This window comes from Mobula birostris, chromosome 18 (genome assembly GCF_030028105.1).
Source record: "Mobula birostris isolate sMobBir1 chromosome 18, sMobBir1.hap1, whole genome shotgun sequence".
Taxonomy (NCBI): Eukaryota; Metazoa; Chordata; class Chondrichthyes; order Myliobatiformes; family Myliobatidae; genus Mobula; species Mobula birostris.
This window is the reverse complement of record NC_092387.1, coordinates 58,289,437-58,308,919: the sequence shown is the minus strand read 5'-3', so window position 1 is coordinate 58,308,919 and position 19,483 is coordinate 58,289,437. Positions and strand designations below refer to the sequence as shown.

The 19,483-nt window shown below is 43.0% G+C and overlaps 1 protein-coding gene across 1 annotated transcript in view; it reads left to right on the top strand.

Annotated features, from left to right (window-relative positions):
* The window catches only part of LOC140211857 (sorbitol dehydrogenase-like), a 54,395-nt gene that overhangs the window by 13,720 nt on the left and 21,192 nt on the right, over positions 1 to 19,483 (top strand). Inside the window, exons 4-6 of the mRNA XM_072282034.1 lie at positions 3,695 to 3,854; positions 14,944 to 15,062; positions 16,081 to 16,146. Of these exons, the coding sequence (XP_072138135.1) occupies positions 3,695 to 3,854; positions 14,944 to 15,062; positions 16,081 to 16,146 (345 nt within the window). The remainder of the gene's footprint in view (positions 1 to 3,694; positions 3,855 to 14,943; positions 15,063 to 16,080; positions 16,147 to 19,483) is intronic.

Genomic DNA, 19,483 nt, shown 5'->3' with positions numbered 1-19,483 from the left:
AAGGATAGTAAGGGATAAAATTGGTCCTCTTGAAGATCAGAGTGGTCGGCTATGTTTGGAACCAAAAGAAATGGGGGAGATCTTAAAAGGGTTTTTTGCATCTGTATTTATGAAGGAAACTGCCATGGAGTCTATGGAAATAAGGCAAACAAGGCTTACTATCTTGAGGCAAATCAGAGTACATAAATCCCCAGGACCTGATAGGGTATTCCCTTGGACCTTGAAGGAGACTGGTGTTGAAATTGCAGGGGCCCTGGCAGATATATTTAAAATGTCAGTATCTATGGATGAGGTGCCGGAGGATTGGAGGATAGCTCATGTTGTTCCGTTGTTTAAAAAAAGCTCTAAAAGTAATCTGGGAAATTATATGCCGGTAATTTTGACATCGGTAGTAGGTAAATTATTGGAAGGAGTACTAAGAGATAGGAGCTACAAGTATTTGGATAGACAGGGACTTATTAGGGAGAGTCAACATGGCTTTGTGTGTGGTAGGTCATGTTTAACCAATCTATTAGAGTTTTTTGAGGAGGTTACCAGAAAAGTGGATGAAGGGAAGGCAGTGGATGTTGTCTACATGGACTTCAGTAAGGCCTTTGACAAGGTTCCGCATGGGGGGTTAGTTAGGAAAATTCAGTCGCTAGGTATACATGGAGAGGTAGTAAATTGGATTAGACATTGGCTCAATGGAAGAAGCCAAAGAGTGGTAGTGGAGGATTGCTTCTCTGAGTGGAGGGCTGTGACTAGTGGTGTGCCATAGGGATCAGTGCTGGGTCCATTGTTATTTGTCATCTATATCAATGATCTGGATGATAATGTGGTAAATTGGATCAGTAAATTTACTGATGGTACAAAGACTGGAGGTGTAGTGGACAGTGAAGAAGGTTTTCAAAGCTTGCAGAGGGATTTGGACCAGCTGGAAAAATGGGCTGAAAAATGGCAGATGGAGTTTAATACAGACAAGTGTGAGGTATTGCACTTTGGAAGGACAAACCAAAGTAGAACATACAAGGTAAATGGTAAGGCACTGAGGAGTGCAGTAGAACAGAGCGACCTGGGAATACAGATACAAAATTCCCTAAAAGTGACGTCACAGGTTGATAGGGTCGTAAAGAGACCTTTTGGTACATTGGCCTTTATAAATCAAAGTATTGAGTATAAGAGTTGGAATGTTATGGTGAGGTTGTATAAGGCATTGGTGAGGCTGAATTTGGAGTATTGTGTTCAGTTTTGGTCACCAAATTACAGGAAGGATATTAATAAGGTTGAAAGAGTACAGAGAAGGTTTACAAGGATGTTGCCGGGACTTGAGAAACTCAGTTACAGAGAAGGTTGAATAGGTTAGGACTTTATTCCCTGGAGCGTAGAAGAATGAGGGGAGATTTGATAGAGGTATATAAAATTATGATGGGTATAGATAGAGTGAATACAAGCAAGCTTTTTCCACTGAGGCTAGGGGAGAAAAAACCAGAGGACATGGGTTAAGGGTGAAGGGGGAAAGGTTAAAGGGAACATGGGGAGGGGGGTGGTTTCTTCACACAGAGAGTGGTGGGACTGTGGAATGAGCTGCCAGATAAAGTGGTAAATGTGGGCTCACTTTTAACATTTAAGAAAAACTTGGACAGGTACATGGATGGGAGATGTATGGAGGGATATAGTCCAGGTGCAGGTCAGTGGGACTAGGCAGAAAAATAGTTCGGCACAGCTTAGAAGGGCCAAAAGGCCTGTTTCTGTGCTGTAATGTTCTATGGTTCTCATTCCCTTTCCCCCACAGATTCAGCTCAACCCAACCTGTTGAGTTCCTTCAGCTGAATGTGGTTTTAAAAGTTCATTAGAAAGTCTTAGTTCGTCAAACATTCAGGGATTGAAACCTTGGACTTTTTTTTCTCATTGTTGATTTACCATTCTTGCTTGAGGCATCACTACAGATCCCGATGTTATTGTCGAGTGTTGCCAGTGGCTACTCAGGTTCAAGTTCCACCTCAGGGTTTGGAGTTTAAAATTTCAGTGTGGCGTTCCCAGGGTGACGCCGAAGGAGTAACACACAAAATGCTGGAGGAACTTGGAGGCAGCATCTAGGGAGGGGGGATATACAGTCCATGTTTTGGACCGAAACCCTTTAGCAGGACCTGAAAGATGGGGGGAAGCAGCCAGAAAAGGAGGATGGGGGAAGGAAAGGAGTACAAGCTGGCAGGTGTTAGGTGAAACCAGGTGAGGGGGTTGGGGAGGACAATGAAGTGAGAAGCTGGGAGATGATAGGTGGAAAAGGTAAAGGGGTGAAGGTAAAGGAATCTGATGGGAGAGGAGGGTGGACCATGGGAGAGAGGAAAGGGGCACTAAAGCACAGTGATGGGTAGATGAGGAGAAGAGAAGGGGTAAGAGAGGAGTCAGAATGGGGAATAGAAAAATAGAGAAGGAGAGGGTGGGTGAAATTACCGGAAGTTAGAGAAATCAGTTTTTGGAGAAGCAACACCTCATATTCAGTTCCATACCCGGACGGAATATAAAGAGTAGCCTCATCATTGTGGTGAGGAGACCATGGACTGACGTGACAGAATAGGAATTAGCTGTAGAATTAAAATGGAAATCCTTCCTGTTGTGCTGGACAGAGCTAAAGTGCTGAATGAGGAGAAGGCAGAAGTGTTGCCCCACATAGAAGCAATATTTAGGGTCCTGAATGGTGGTGAGGGAGGAGGTGAAGGGGCAGTGGCAGTACTTCTGTTGCCTGCAGAGAGGGGTAAATACCAGGAGGGAGATGAATTGGGAGGGAATAGTGGACAAGGGGGTCACTGAGAAAGGGAGTGCTGATCAGCAAGGAGGGAATAGTGGACAAGATAGTCACAGAGAGAGTGAGAGCTGGAGGGAGATCAGTGGGGAGGGAAGAGTGGATGAGGGACTCACAAAGAGAGCGAGGGCTGGAGGGAGATCAGTGGGGAGGTAAGAGTGGACGAGGGATTCATGGAGAGAGCGAGGGCTGGAGGGAGAACAGTGGGGAGGGAAGAGTGGACAAGGGATTCACTGAGAGGGCGAGGGCTGGAGGGAGATCAGTGGGGAGGGAAGAGTGGACGAGGGATTCATGGAGAGAGCGAGGGCTGGAGGGAGATCAGTGATGTAATTTTTTTGTGGAACGTTAAACTGAGAGTTTATTTATTCTCTAAAAAACAAATAAAAGACTGCATGATGTTATTGTGAAGAGGACTGTTCTTCTTCACGTCCAGTGCTATGGACATCTTTTACTCATTATTATCAAAATTCCTAGATTACCTCCCCCTTTAAAGTTCTTCCATTCTAACAGTATGACTAGATGTTGATTCACTACGCAACTCGGGTTTTCTCAAGTCTTCACTGCCGCTCTAAGCTAATTAACTAATTTGGGTGTCCTAAAACCACCTGTTGACTTTGTTAGTGGAGCTGAGCACTTGTCAAGCATCATCTGTCTTTGCCTTGGCAGTACCTGTTCCCTCAGTTGTTCAGAGAATGCTGTTGGCCTATCATTCAGTGTGGCAGTACAGTCACGTTTTGGTCCGGTCTGTGGATAAATTAGTCCCAGTGTTATTCTCAAGGCTGCATTAACCACACTTAAACACAATTTCATAGGATGTAAAGCATTTTTGAGCACACTGAAAGAGATTTGCAAGAAGGAAAGCAGATGCAGAAATGTTCCTTAAAGACCCATAACTCACTTTCTGTCTTTCAGGGGATAGAGTTGCCATTGAACCAGCTTACCCCCTGAACAATGATGAATTCTGCAAGTCTGGACGGTACAACCTTTCTCCGACAATGTTCTGCTCTGCAACTCCACCGTATCATGGGCAATTGTCCCAGTACTATGTCCACAATGCAAACTACTGCTTCAAGTGAGTACTATGGGTGCTGGATAATATGTGTTACCTGCTGGCAAGTTCCTCAGGATCAGAATCCAGAATTTATTGACATATGCCTTGAGGTTATTGTTTTGTAACAGCAGTATAGTGCAAAACACAAAAATTAAGTTACATAAATAAATCAACAGAGCAAAAGAGGAATCGTTTGGTAGTGTCCGTGGACCATTTGGAAATCTGATGGTAGAAGGTGGGTAACTGTTTCTGAAACGTTGAATGTGGGTCTTCAGGCTCCTGTATCTCCTCCCCAATGGTAGTGAGGAGAAGAGGGCATGTCCTGGATAGTGAGGGTCATTAATGAAAGACACCATACAGTGTTTAGCATGATAATGATCATAAAATTGTGACAGCAAATAAGGAGCCACTGACTTCTCCCACCAGAACAGCCCTGTCATACCCCCTTGCTTTGGAACTGTTGGATATCGGTTTAATTTCTGATCCCTCGGGTTTTTCCAGGAGTCAGGAATGATGAGTAGTCTTAATTCTATTTCAGTTTATTTTAGAGTGCAAAAAAACATACAGTACTAAGCAAACTAAATAAAGAACTGAGAAACGATGCCAAGAGGCGTAGGACAAAAGAATAAAGAAAAAGAAGCCAAGAAGCCAAGATGGCACTTCTAAAAAATCTATCACTTTTATGGATAAGATATTCCTTAGATAGAGATAAATTAGTTAATAGGCTACATAAGCAAAACAATTATATCGCATGGATAATGAGCTAATACTTAGAGTCATAGAATCATGGAGAAGGACAGCACAGAGACAGTGCATTTGGCCCATCTAGTCCCTGCTGAAACCGTTTAAGCTGCCTACTCCAACAACCTGCACCAAGACTGAGGCCCTCCATATCACAACTATCTATCTACCTATCCAAACTCCTCTTAAACGTTGAAATTGAACTCGCATGCACCAATTGTTTTGGCAACTCATCTATACTCTCACAACCCTCTGAGTGAAGAGGTTTCCCCTCATGTTTCACTCAATTTTCTCACCTTTCACCCTTAACCCATGACCACTGATTGTAGTCCCACCCAACCTCAGTGGAAAAAGCCTGCTTGCACTTACCCTTTCTATACCCCACATAATTTTGTACATTCTAAAGAATACAACCCTAACCAATTCAATCTTTCCTTATAACGCAGGTCCTCCAGTTCCAATAACATCCTTGTGAATTTTCTCTGCACTCTTTCCCCCTTGTTTACATCTTTCCTTTAGGTAGGTAACCAAAACTGCACACAGTACTCCAAATTAGACCTCACCAATGTCTTAAACAACATCCCGTCATCTGTACTCAATACATTGATTTATGAATGTGAATGTTCCAACACCATTCTTTAGGATCTTATCTACCTGTGATGCTACTTTCAATAAATTATGTACATGTAATCCCAGATCCCTCTGTTCTACCACATTCTTCGTTTCCCTATCGTTCATTATGTAACACCTACCCTGGTTGGTCCTACTGAAGTGCAAACCCTTGCACTTGTCTGCATTAAATTCCATCGGCCATTTTCAACCCCTTTTTCCAGCTGATACAGATACCTTCGCAAACCATGATAGCCTTCCTCACTGTCCACTACACCCCCAATCTTGGTGTCATTCACAAATTTGCTGATCCAGATAACCACATTATCATCCAGATCACCAATATAGATGACAAACAAAATGGACCAAGCACTGATCCCTGCAGCACACCACTAGCATTTAATTGACTTTATTAATTACATCCTTCATATACATAAGGAGTAAAAATCTTTATGTTACATCTCCTTCTAAATGTGCAATGTACAATTTATAGTAATTTATAATAAATAGTATGTACGACAGGATAGTCAATATAACATAGAAATACAGTTACGTCAGCATGAACTAATCAGTCTGATGGCCTGGTGGAAGAAGTTGTCCCAGAGCCTGCTGGTCCTGGCTTTTATGCTATGATTTCGTTTCCTGGATGGAAGCAGCTGGAACAGCATGTGGTTGGGATGACTCTGGTCCCCAATGATCCTTCAGGCCCTTTTTACACACCTGTGTTTGTAAGTGTCCTGAATAGTGGGAAGTTCACATCTACAGGTGCGCTAGCTAGGCTGTCTGCACCACTCTCTGCAGAGTCCTGCGATTGAGGGAAGTATAGTTCCCATCCCAGGCAGTAATGCAGTCAGTCAGGATGCTCTCAATTGTGCCCCTATAGGAAGTTCTTAGGATATGGGGGCACATACCAAATTTCTTCAACTGTCTGAGGTGAAAGAGGCACTGCTGTGCCTTTTTCACCACAAAGCTGGTATGTACAGACGACGTGAGAAGCTTGGTGATGTTTATGCCAAAGAACTTAAAACTGTTCACCCTCTCAACCCCAGATCCATTGATGTCAATAGGGGCTACTTGTCTCCATTCCTCCTGTAGTCCATAACCAGTTCCTTTGTCTTTGCAACATTGAGGGAGAGGTTGTTTTCTTGACACCACTGTGTCAGGGTGATGACTCCTTCTCTGTAGACTACTTCATTACTATTTGTGATTAGGCCAATCAGTGTAGTGTTGTCAGCAAATTTAATCAACAGATTGGAGCTGTGGGTGGTGACACAGTCATGGATATACAGAGAGTAAAGGAGGGGGTTTAGTTCACAGCCCTGAGGGGCACCTGTGTTGAGGGTCAGAGGGGCAGAGGTGAGGGAGCCCACTCTTACCACCTGCCGGCGATCTGACAGGAAGTCCAGGATCCAGCTACACAAGGCAGGGTGAAGGCTGAGTTCTCTGAGCTTCTTGTTGAGCCTGGAGGGAATTATGGTGTTGAATGCTGAACTGTAGTCCAAGAACAGCATTCTCACTGAAGCATTCTTCTTCTCCAGATGTGTAAGGACAGTATGTAGAGCTGTGGCTATTACGTTGTATCGCTAGGCGAATCATAGGGGGTCCAGTGTGGGTGGTAGCATGCTGCAGATGTAGTCCTTGACCAGCCTCTCAAAGCATTTACTTATTATTGAGGTGAGTGCGACAGGACGCCAGTCTTAGACCCTCAACTAGCACTCTCTGGCTTCTCCCACAAAGCCAACTTACTTCCTCATCCCGAATTCCGAGTGATTGAACCTTTTTGACCAGCCTCCCAGGTGGGACCTTGTCAAGTGATTACAAAAGTCCATGTAGACAACATCCACTGCCTTGCCTTCATCCACTTTCCTGGTTCCTTTATCAAAACATCTTATAAGATTGGTTAAACATGACCTACCACTCACAAACCCATGCTGACTATACTTAATCAGTCCGTGTCTATCCAAATATTCGGTCCCTAAGAAAACCTTCCAAAAACTTTCCCACAACTGATGTTAGACTCAATGGCCTATAATTTCCTAATTTCTTTTTCCGCCTTTTTCAAACAGCGGAACAACATTGGCTATCTTCCAATCCTCTGGTACCTCTCCTGTCACTAAGGATGTTTTAAATTCTAGGGCGCCAGCAATTTCTGCACTTGCCTCCAATAGGGTCTAAGGGAACACCTTTTCATGCCCTGGGGATTTATCCATTCGGATTTACCTCAGGATAGAAAATGCCTCCTCCTCTGTAATCTGTCCAGGGTCCATGAAGTTGATGTCACTTTTCCTCACTTCTATAGACTCTGTAACCATCTCTGGAGTAAATAAAGATGCAAAGAATGTATTTAAGATCTACCACACATGGATTACCATTCTGGTCTTCCAGAGAACCAATTTTGACCCTTGCAATCCTTTTGCTCTGAACAGAGCTGCAGAATACCTTAGGATTCTCCGTCACCTTGTCTGTGAGAGCAGCTTCTTTTAGCATTCCTCATTTCTTTCTTTAAGTGTTCTCTTTCATTTCTTGTTCTCCATTTGCACCTCATACCACACTTGCCAAATCATTTCTGATACCATCGAAAATGGCCTTCCTCCATTTCAGAACCTCAACTCGTGGACTGGACCTATGGTTTTGCATATTTGAAACTAATGGCATTGTGATCACTAGATGCAGAGTGTTCCCCTACACAAACTTCTGTCACCTGCCCTGTCTCATTTCCTAATCGCAGATCCAATATTGAAAGCTCTCTCATTAGGATTTCCACTTACTGATGAAGGAAACTTTCCGGAACACATTTGGCAAACTCTATCCCATCTAGTCCTTTTACAGTATGAGATTCCCAGTCAATAAGTAAAAAGTTATAATCACTTACTATAACAACCTTATGTTTCTTGAAACAGTCTATGATCTCTTTACATATTTGTTCCTCTAAGATCCTAGGACTGTTGGGTGGTCTGTAATATAGCCTTACTAATGTGGTCATACTTTCTTGTTTCACAATTCCACTCATAATACGTCTCTAGTCAAGTTCTGCAGTCTGTCCTGTCTGAGCTCTGCTGTGACATTTTCCATCCCACTCTGTCACATCTAAAACAACAAAACCCCAGTCCTGCCCCTCCTGCAACCAAGTCTCACTAATGGCTACAACATCATAATTCCAGGTGTTGATCCATGCCCTGAGCTCATCTGCCTTTTCTACAATACTTCTTGCAATGAAATACATGCAGCTCAGAACACTAGTTGCACCATGCTCAACCTTTTGATTCCTGACTTTGTCTGAGGTCTTACCAACATCTGCCTCCACAACCTCTCCACTAACTGTTCTGGCACTCTGGTTACATCCCCCTGCAACTCTAGTTTAAACCTCACCATGCAGCATTAGCAAACCTTCCCACTAGGATATTAGTCCCCGTCCACTTCAGGTGCAAACCGTCCCTTCTGTGCAGGTCCCACCTTCCCTGAACGAGAACCCAATGATCCAAAACTCTAACGCCCTCCCTCCTACACCAACTCCTTAGCCATTGTATAATCTTCCGAGTTCTGGCCTCACTAGCATGTGGCACGGGTAATAATCCTGAGATTACAACCCTGGAAGTCCTTCTCTTTAACTTGGCACCTAATTCCCTGAACTCCCTATGCAGCACCTTGTCACTTGTCTTACCCATGTCACTGGTACCTACACAGCCTCTGGCTGTTCACCCTCCCACTTAAGAATGCTGAAGACTTGAACCGAGATATCTCAAACCCTGGAACTTGGGAGGCGACATACCATCCGGGAATCTTGTTCTCGCCAACAGAACCTCCTGTCTGTTCCCCTAACTAATGAATCCCCTATGTCCACAGCGTGCATCTTCTCCCCCCTTCCCTTCTGAGTCACAGAGATAGATTCAGTGCCAGAGATCCGACCACTGTGACCTTCCTCTGTTAGGTCAAACCCCACCAACAGTATCCAAAGTGATATACCTGTTGTTGAGGGGGATAGCCACGGGGGTACTCTGCACTGGCTCTTTAACCCCTTTCCCTTTCCTGACTGTCACCCAGTTTCCTGTGTCCTGCACCTTGGGTGTAACTACTTCTCTCTATGTCCTACCCATCACCCCTTCAGCCACTCGAATGATCCAGAGTTCATCCAGTTCCAGCTCCAACTCCATAAAGTGGATTGTTAGAAGCTGCAACTGGATGCACTTCTCGCAGTTGTAGTCATCAGGGACACGGGAGGTCTCCCTGCCTTCCCACATCCTGCAAGGGGAGCATTCAACTATCCTGTCTGGCATCTCTACTGTCCTAACCGAGCAGATATAAAGAAGGAAAGGAAAAAAAATAAGCTAGAGATTTTCTTTTCTTCGCCTTGTCTGAAGCCTCTCTTTGCTGAAGCCTCGAAGAACTAAAGCCTCAAGATCGCCACTCTGACCTGTCCATTGTGCTTGCCCCTGCCTTCCTTTAATTTGCTTCTTGCTAATGAAACCCAAACGCAGATTGGTTGCTGCTCAGAGCTCAGTCACATTGCTGCCATCCGGTGCTGCCTTTTTCTACTTGGTCAGTGGACCTGAATGAAATCCCTTCTTTTCAAACTTCTGGTGTCTGATTGGTCACTGGCCTAAGCTCAATTACTTAGCCAAAATGCATTAAAAAAAAATCACATTCAAAGTTTTCAAATTGATTATTTCTGTTGCAAAACTCTTTCAGCCCAGTTTAATAATGATAAAAATTATTGAGCTGCTGGTGGTAATTGCTTTACATCACTCAAATACAGAATAAAAACAGAAAAGGGAACTTCTGGTACTTAGGGGCCAACCAGAAGTGTTTTTTTCTTTGTTAAGTGTGTATTTTTTATGATCACAATAACTCCAAGAACTTCGGGTACTGCAGGTCTACTGCATCAGTGAGCTGCTCATTAGTCAGAGCAGCTGATGGGTATGTTGGAGGAAGTGGATTGGGTCTGGGTGCAGACCATGTTGCTGCCTGCTTCTCGAAGGCATCAGAGTTGGTGCACATTAGTGTGACTGAGAGTGATTGCCTTGGACGATTCTCTTGCAATTGCAAGACCCCATTGGACGTTGATCATGTAAGATGCCACAAGCCTGTTTCCCTTGTTTGGTGGTGAGACAGGCTGCATGGGAGCTGCGCAGCCTCGGTGGTAGTGAGGACTAGGTCTTAAGCCATGGGCTTGCCTGCTGTCCATGTGAGGAGACGCCAGAGGCGGTGTAGTGTGGCATCTGTGCTCATTTCAGGACTGGCCTCTCCTGCCTGTGCTGTCCTCCAGTGTTCAATCAGTGGAATGATGGGCTGGATTGCCTGGAACTGTACCATCAATTTGCAGGCCATGTCGCTCAGGGGCTTGGACTATATTTGTGTTTTTTGCATGACTAGTTTTCTTTTGCTTGCTATTTTGAATGTGGTGTGTACATTTTGCAAATTGGTTGCAGAGGAATGCTGTTTCAATCAGCTGTATCCATGTTTGATTGAATGATAATTAAACTTTGATTTGAAAAGTAGACTGCTTTCTATAATTTACTGGATCAGATTCCAACCGGAAGTCCCCTCCGTCTCTGTAGTTTACTTTTTCCCTATGCAGTGGCCTATATCTGTGAGTGACAAATAGCTCAGTTTGTGGTTGGCATTGTTGTGAAATTAAGATAAGAATGTGTGCTTATATTACCACTGGGAATTACCTTTTCATAAAAAACAAATGACAATCTTAGCAGTCAGGATGTCCAGGTGCCTGAGAACCCGTAGTCAAAGTCAGGCCAAGATAATTGTAAATGTTTATTGCACTATTAATCTGGTTATCTGGTATCATTGAGGAAGCTACACTTTAACCAATTGCAGTATAACTAATTAGAGTTAGCATGTGAATGATATCAGGAATTTACTGAATGAAATGTGAACACAGTGTTTTCGCAGAGTATCTTGTATTATGCATCATTTTGAATGATATTAACTCATTAGATTTCCCAGATCTTGGTCTGTTGTCCAGGAGTTACTGTATATTTCAAAGAAATACATTCAAATTTGAGTCCTGGTGAATGGTCTTGACCCAAAACATCGACTGCTTATTTCCTCCATAGGTGCTGCCTGAACCGTTGAGCTTCCCCAGTATTTTGTGTTTGTTTCTCTGGATTTCCAGCATTTGCTCAATCCCTTGGGCACATGATGTGCGACCTTATAGACCTGTATAAAATAATGAGGAATGTAGAAATGATGAAAACACGGAGTCTTTTTCCCAGGGTTGGGGAATCAAGAATTTGAGGGAGAGGGGAAAGATCTGACAAAGAACCTGAAGAGAGTTTTTTTTCCCTCCTAGAGGGTGGTCAGTATATGGAATAAGCAGCCAGAGAAAGTGTTTGAGGCAGGTAGAGGACATGCTCTCTTCTCATTGCTATTGGAGGAGATATAGGAGCCTGAAGACACAAACTCATTATATCAGAAAGAGCTTCTTCCCCTCTGCCATCAGATTTCTGAATGGACAAAGAACCCATGAACACTACCTCATCCTATTTTTCTTTCCTTTTTTGCTCCCTTTTTGTATTTAATTTAATTTTTAATATATAAAATTATTACTGCCACAAAACACCAAATTTCATGAAATATGCCAGTGATATTAAACTTGATTCTGATTTTGGGTTACGGATGCATTAACAGCATTTCAAAGATCTATTATCAAAGTATGTATACAGAATACAGGCAGACAGCACCGAACACCTGCCTGTATTCCGCTCTCGCCCTTGCCAACTTCAATCATGCTTGACGCCTCGATCGGAGAGAAGCAATGGAGTCGATCATGGGCTTGAGCCCCATCTCCATGCTCCCAGGCGTCCAGGCTGCGCACCCCGCTCTAAACCTCACCAAATTCCCTCAGAGACAGCAAAGCACCAGATCGTTCAATTGGCCCAAAAGCACACCATCAAAATGTGAACCATAGGTTCAGCTGCATGCTGCTTAGTAGCAGAATCATAGTTGAAGGAAGAAGAAGTAAGTTTCGTGGGTTGTTGGCAGAATGTCGCCATTGGTCACATTGTTCTCTGGCGCCATCTTGAAGATATTTGGGCAGGAATATTTTAGAGGGATAGGGGCCAAACATGGACAAACAGGACTAGCTTAGATGGACATATTGTTCAGCATGGGCCTGTTGGGTTGAAAGGCCTGTGCTGTATAACTCTAAGACTCTGTGTTTGTACTGTTCTTCTAAAGAGAGAGAGATTAAAAGCAGATTTATTTTTCACATCAAGACAGTAAAATACATCGTTTCTAACAAATCAAATCAGCGAGGACTGCACTGAGAGCAGCCCTCAAGTGTGGCCACGATTCCGACAGCAACATAGCAAGCCCACAACTTACTGTCCCTCACTCATACGTCTTTGGAATGTGAGAGGAAACCTGGACATCCAGAAGGAACCCCTCTGGTCACAGGGAGAATATAGACACTCCTTATGGACAGCAGCAGGAATTGAAGCCTGGTCAGTGATTGCTGATTTATTAAACCAGAATCAGGTTTAATATCACCGGCATATGTTGTGAAATTTGTTAACTTCGCTGCAACACTACAATACCATACATGATAATATAGGAATAAAAATAAATAAGTAAATCAATTTCAGTAAGTATATATACATGTATTAAATAGTTAAATTAAAAATAGTGCAAAAACAAATAATAAAAGTGAGGTGGTGTTCATGGGTTCAATGTCCATTTAAGAATTGGATTACAGAGGGGAAGCTGAAACAAGAATATTTAATCATATCCATCGATTTCATCCTTTTGAAGGCATCCCGAGTTATCTTGTTCTAATTTTGATAACAAGGAGTATGGGAAACTATTCAATACCACTGGCCTAAGGGCTCAGGAATCCATGGATGCCAGCTGTAAATCTGTTCCAGTATTTTACATCCTCAACCTTGGCGTCAGAGAGTTCCAATTTGTCCTGGAGAAAACAAAACTCCTCAGCTGAGTCCAGAACAACTGACCCCTTCCACATTTCTCGTTTTTATGAACATCACTGATGGGTTTTGGAGAAAAGTGAAATAAATGCAAGATCTGCTTCTTCCTGCAAGAGGCATAAAGGGGTCAAGGGGACAAAAGGACTTCAAGGAGCGATGCCTTCAAAATTTGGTATCCACCATTAAGGACTTCCTTTGCCTGTTCTCATTAGACCGCAAGACATAGGAGCGGAATTAGGCCATTTCGCCCATTGAGTCTGCTCCACCAATCAATCATGGCTGATCCTTTTCTCCCCTCCTCAGCTCCACTCCCTGGCCTTCTCCATGTAACCTTTGATGCCATGTTCAATCAAGAACCTATCAAGCTCTGCCTTAAGTACACCCAACAACCTGGCCTCCACAGCTGCCTGTGGTAATAAATCCCACAAAATCACCACCCACTGGCTGAAGAAATTTCTCCACATCTCTGTACAAGTTAATGTACCTCTACAAGTTAATCTTTAGGTTGTTCTGCACAAAGACTCCCAATACCCTTTGCATCTCGGATTTTTGGATTTTCTCCCCGTTTACAAAATAGTTTGCACATTTATTTCTACTAGCAAAGTGGATCACCATGCATTTTCCAACATTGAATTTCACGTGCCACTCTCTTGCCCATTCTCCTGATCTGATGAAGTCCTTCTGTAGCCTACCTGTTTCCTCAACATTACCTACCCCTCCACCAGTCTTCGTATCATCTGCAAACTTGGCAACAGAGCCACCTATTCCATCATCTACATCATTGATATACAGCATAAAAAGAAACAGTCCCAACAATGACCCCTACGGAACACCACTAGTCACTGACAGGCAACCAGAAAAGGATCCTTTTACTCCCACTCGTTGCCTCCTACCAATCAGCCAATGCACTAACCATGTTAGTAACTTTCCTGTAATACCATGGGCTCTTAACTTGGTAAGCAGCCTCATGTGTGGCTCCTTGTCAAAGGTCTTCTGAAAGTCCAAATATACAACATCCACTACATCACATTTATCTATCCTATGTGTAATCTCCTCAAAGAATTCCAACAGGTTTGTCAGGAAAGATTTTCCCTTAATTGTTACAATGAGGAAGGAGAAACAGAAGCCTGAAGGCACACACTCAACGATTCAGGAACAACTTCTTCCCCTCTGCCATCCGATTTTGGAATGCATATTGAACCCATGAATAACACCTTACTACTTTTTTATTCCACTAGTTATTTAAGTTAACTTTATATATATATATATATATATATATATATATATATATATATTTATACTTATTTTAATTCACAGTTTTTTTCTACTATTATGTATTGCATTTTACTGCTGCCACAAAGTCAACAAATTTCATAACATATGCTGGTGATTTTAAACCCAATTCTGATGCTAATTCTGATTTTGATTTATGAGATTCTGAGGTGGGCACATGGATAATTGAAAAATGGAGGGCTATGTAGGATGGAAGGGTTAGATTGACTTTATACATTAAAAGGTAGGTACATCATTGTGGGCCAAAGGGCCTGTACTATGCTCTAAAATCTACAGTCTTTCTCCTGGATCCTCCATATGTCCAAGTCAAGTCAAAAACTTAAGTACGCTGAAGTACAGGTATAACGAAACTCCTGCTTGCAACAATATCAAAGGCAAGTAAATCCAGACAAAATACAGGACATATCTTATACAACACAGTGAAGAGAGGCACAGAAAAAAGATAATGTTTATGTTCAGCTCGATTAAAAGTGTATAAGAACATGAGATGTTGGCTGATTTCTGTAACTCTTCTTTGTTTGACATTACAGACTCCCTGACTCTGTGAGCTCTGAGGAAGGTGCGTTCATCGAGCCCCTCTCGGTCGCGATCCACGCCTGCCGAAGGGCACGGGTAAAAATGGGCAGCAAAATCTTGATTTGTGGAGCAGGTAGGCAAACCCAGCTTCTCGTTACTCATGCCATCAGCTGCTAGTTAGGTCACAGGTAGTTCAAAATTACTAATCAAATGTCAAAGTTCAAAGTACATTTATTATTTAAGTATGTCTACCATATACAACCCTGAGATTCATCTTCTTGCAGACAGCTACAAAACAAAGAGCACAACGGAACCCACTAAAAGCCTCACTCAACAATGACTGTCAAACATCCAAGGATATTATCCAAATTATAGGAAAGATGTCAACAAAATTGAGAGAGTACAGAGAAGATTTACTAGAATGTTACCTGGGTTTCATCTCCTAAGTTACAGAGAAAGGTTGAACAAGTTGGGTCTTTATTCTTCGGAGCGTAGAAGGTTGAGGGGGGGACTTGATAGAGGTATTTAAAATTATGAAGGGGATAGATAGAGTTGACGTGGATAGGCTTTTTCCATTGAGAGTGGGGGAGATTCAAACAAGAGGACATGAGTTGAGAGTTAAAGGGCAAAGGTTTAGGGGTAACACGAGGGGGAACTTCTTTACTCAGAGAGTGGTAGCTCTGTGGAACGAGCTTGCAGCAGAAGTGGTTGAGGCAGGTTCGATGTCATTTAAAGTTAAATTGGATAGCTATATGGACAGGAAAGGAATGGAGGGTTATGGGCTGAGTGCAGGTCAGTGGGACTAGGTGAGAGTAAGAGTTCGGCATGGACTAGAAGGGCCGAGACAGCCTGTTTCCGTGCTGTAATTGTTATATGGTTATAAGGTGCAAAACAAGAACAAATCACGCAAGTAATAAAAAAAAAGTAACTACATAACACACAGAACAAGAACTACAGAGTCCCTGAAAATAAGTCCACAGCCATGGAGCCATTTCAGTGCTGAGGCAGTTGTCGCCCTGCTGCCATCGGGCTCCTGGATTGGCTGCACTCACCTCAGCGCTGAACTGATGCAGCAGTTGTGGCTTCGCCAGCAAGCAACACCTATTTTCCCTTCGCCAAATCATAACCACAAACCTTTTTCATTTATTTAGGTCCAATTGGGCTTCTGAATCTACTGGTGGCCAAGTCCATGGGGGCGGCTCAAGTCGTGATTTGCGGTAGGCCTCAGATCTTTTTTTTCCCTCTCTCTGTCTTGTTCCACTTCAGTGGAAAGCCTTCCTCTCCCAGTGTTCCACTCTTTCGACATTTTCCCAATCACTGATTTGTTTAGAAGGAACGACAAAAACTTCACTTGAACAAAAGAAGCATTTTGTTCACTGAAATAACCAAAACAGGTTTTCATGCCCAATCCTACCCTGATATACAGATCTTCACTTGATTCCAATTCCTCTTCAGTCCAGACCTGCAAATATTAGATCCCTGAGGTGAGAGGAACAGGTTCCATGTGTACTCCTGCTTTTAAGTTTCTTTTGTTTCAATTGTTGATGACATTAAGTTAATCCTTACCAGGTTATAATTGATGTTGGCCTATGTCTATCAAACAGGACTGTAGCTCAGATTAATTTTATCCTACTTAGATTTGCCTCAAATTAATTCACTGATTAACATGCGCAAGTATTTCTGCAACTGTTCAAATATCTTCCACCAAGAATAAGTCGTTGGTGAAACTGCACTTAGGGTATAGTTCAAAGGTCAAGACAAATTTATTATCAAGGTACATACGCATTGCCATATACTACCTTGAGATTAATTTTCTTGCAGGCATTTACAGGAAAAATAAAGAATACAAGAGAATTTAGGAAAAATACTGTACTAAAGACTGACAGCCAACATGCAAAAGACGACAAAAATAAAACAGTAAGACTGAAAACATGAGTTGCGAAGAGTCCCTGACAGTGAGACAGTGATCAGAATCAGGTTTATCATCACCGGCATGTGACGTGAAATTTGTTAACTTAGCAGCAGCAGTTTGATACAATACATAATCTAGCAGAGAGAGAGAATTAAAATAATAATAATAAATAAAATAAAACATAGTAATAAATAAACAAGTAAATCAATTACGTGTATTGAATAGATTTTTTTTAAATGTACAAAAACAGAAATACAGTATATTAAAAAAAAGTGAAGTAGTGTCCAATTGAATTAGAGTTGTGGTGGGTGAAGTTATCCATACTGGTTCAGGGGTCTGATGGTTGGAGGGTAATAACTGTTTCTGAACCTGGTGGTGTGGGATCTAAAGCTTCTGTACCTCCTGCCTGATGGTAGTGAGAAGAAGGCATGGCTTGGATGGTGGGTGTCTTTAATGATGGATGCTGCTTTCTTGCGGCAGCACTCCATGTAAATGTAATTAGTGGCGGGGAGGTGTTTGTCTGTGAGTTTGGAGTGATATAGGCCTAATGTGGGCACTGGGACTAACAGGGTCAGCAAGGACTAGATGGGCCAAAGGGCTTATTTCTGTGCCCCATGACCCTAATATCATTGGGCTGACATTCAAAATGGTTACCATGCTATGTTTCCCAATTAGGCATGTGGTACCAGAGAGGATATCGGTCTGTATATGGTCTGAACGGGTATTCAAACACATGGATGCGCATTGAGAATACAGAAAGTGCAAGAACACCCCATATATTGTGTCTTTGTGTATAAAACGGCATAAGGCACCGATGACAGACTATTATTTTTGTGGGAAGGTTGAATAGTCCTTTTTATGTAAGGGAAATGAGGGGAAAAAAGATACGGAAACTCATAAATCCAGGGAGCCTGTCAGTTCTTTCTTTTTTACCAAGGGAGGGTGTAGACTAAGCCTGTGGATCCAGAGATGGTATAAACCCAGGCAACACACACACAAAATGCTGAAGGAACTCAGCAGGCCAGGCGGCATCTATGGAAATGCATAAACTGTCAATGTTTTGGGCCAAGACCCCTTTTGTGTGTGCTTCTTGGATTTCCACATCTGCAGGTTTCCTCATCGGAGTAGAAACTCAGTTTGTGCATGGGTACGCATCCTCTCAGTGAGGTAAAGGATAGCATAATCTGGTACAAACTGGGCTATAGGAGCACCGTGGCTAAATTATTGGACCCCATCAGTCTGAATCCCACTGCATACACCACCAGCAACACACACAAAGTGCTGGAGCAACTCAGCAGGTCAGGCAGGATCTATGGAAATCAATAAACAGTTGAGATTTCGGGCCAAGATCATTCTTCAGGACTGGAAAAGAAAGGAGAAGATGCCCGAATTAAAAGGAAGGGGTGGAGGGGAAGGAGGATGGCTAGAAGGTGATAGGTGAAGCCAGGTGAGTAGGAAAGGTAAAGGGCTGGAGAGAACAGAATCTGGTAGGAGAGGCGGGTGGACCATAGGAGAAAAAGATGGGACCCAGGGGAGGTGATAGGCAGGTGAGAAGAGGCAAAAGGACAAAGTGGGGAATAAAAGAAGAGAAAGAGGTTTTTTTACCTAGCAAGAAAAATCAATATTCATGCCATCTGGTTGGAGGATATACAGACAGAATATAAAATGTTCTCCCCAATTTGTGATCCCCCAAATTTTCAACAGGTGTCACCAATGTAGAGGAGGCTGCATTGGGAGCACCAGATACAGTGGACAACCCTAGCAGATTTGCAGCTGAAGTGTTGCCTCACCTGGAAGGACTGTCTGGGGCCCGGAATGGAGGTGAGGGAGGAAGTGAATGGGCAGGCGTAGCACTTTGGTTGCTTGCAGGGAGGGATGAATGTACAAGAGAATCCTTGTTCACCACCGACCATGTTTGATCATGATCTCTGTTGCTGTCTTTGTGGTGTTTGCAGGTTCTCCCTGTGACAGAGTGCGTTACCTCCGGTTTCCTCCCACATCACAATGGTTAACTGACCACCGTACATTGTCTCTCCTGTGAGGCTGGGGATAGAATCTGGAAGGGGCTGTTGGGAATGTGGGAAGGGGATTGGAATTGTTTAGAGAAGGATTTGTGTGAGTGCGTGGTAGGTATTCAGCAAGGACTGAAGGACCTGTCCCTTTTGTAAGACTCCATGACTCCCTTGTTGCTTCGCATCTGCTCATTTCCAAATGCATCTCCTCATTTAACCATTGGAGCCACAGATCCCTACAGCACAGAAGCCATAGTCCCTTGGGCCCATCTCATCCATGCTGACCCAGGCACCTACTTAAGTTAATTCCATTGGTTCATATCTCTCTAAACCTTTTATGTAGAACTTATAACTTTGCAGCACAATGCAGGTCCTTTGACTCACAATGCTGTGCAGAAGTTTTCACCTACTCTAAGTTTAATCTAACCCGTTCATCTGACATAGCCCTTCATTTTTCCGTCATCTATGTGCCTATGTAAAAGTTTCTTAAATGTCTGGAATGTATCTGCCTCTACCACCATCCCTGGCAGGGCATTTCACATACTCACCACTCTCTGTGTTAAAAAAAAACTACTTCTGACATCCCCCCCACCCCAACACTACGCTTTCCTCCAACCACCTTAAAATTAT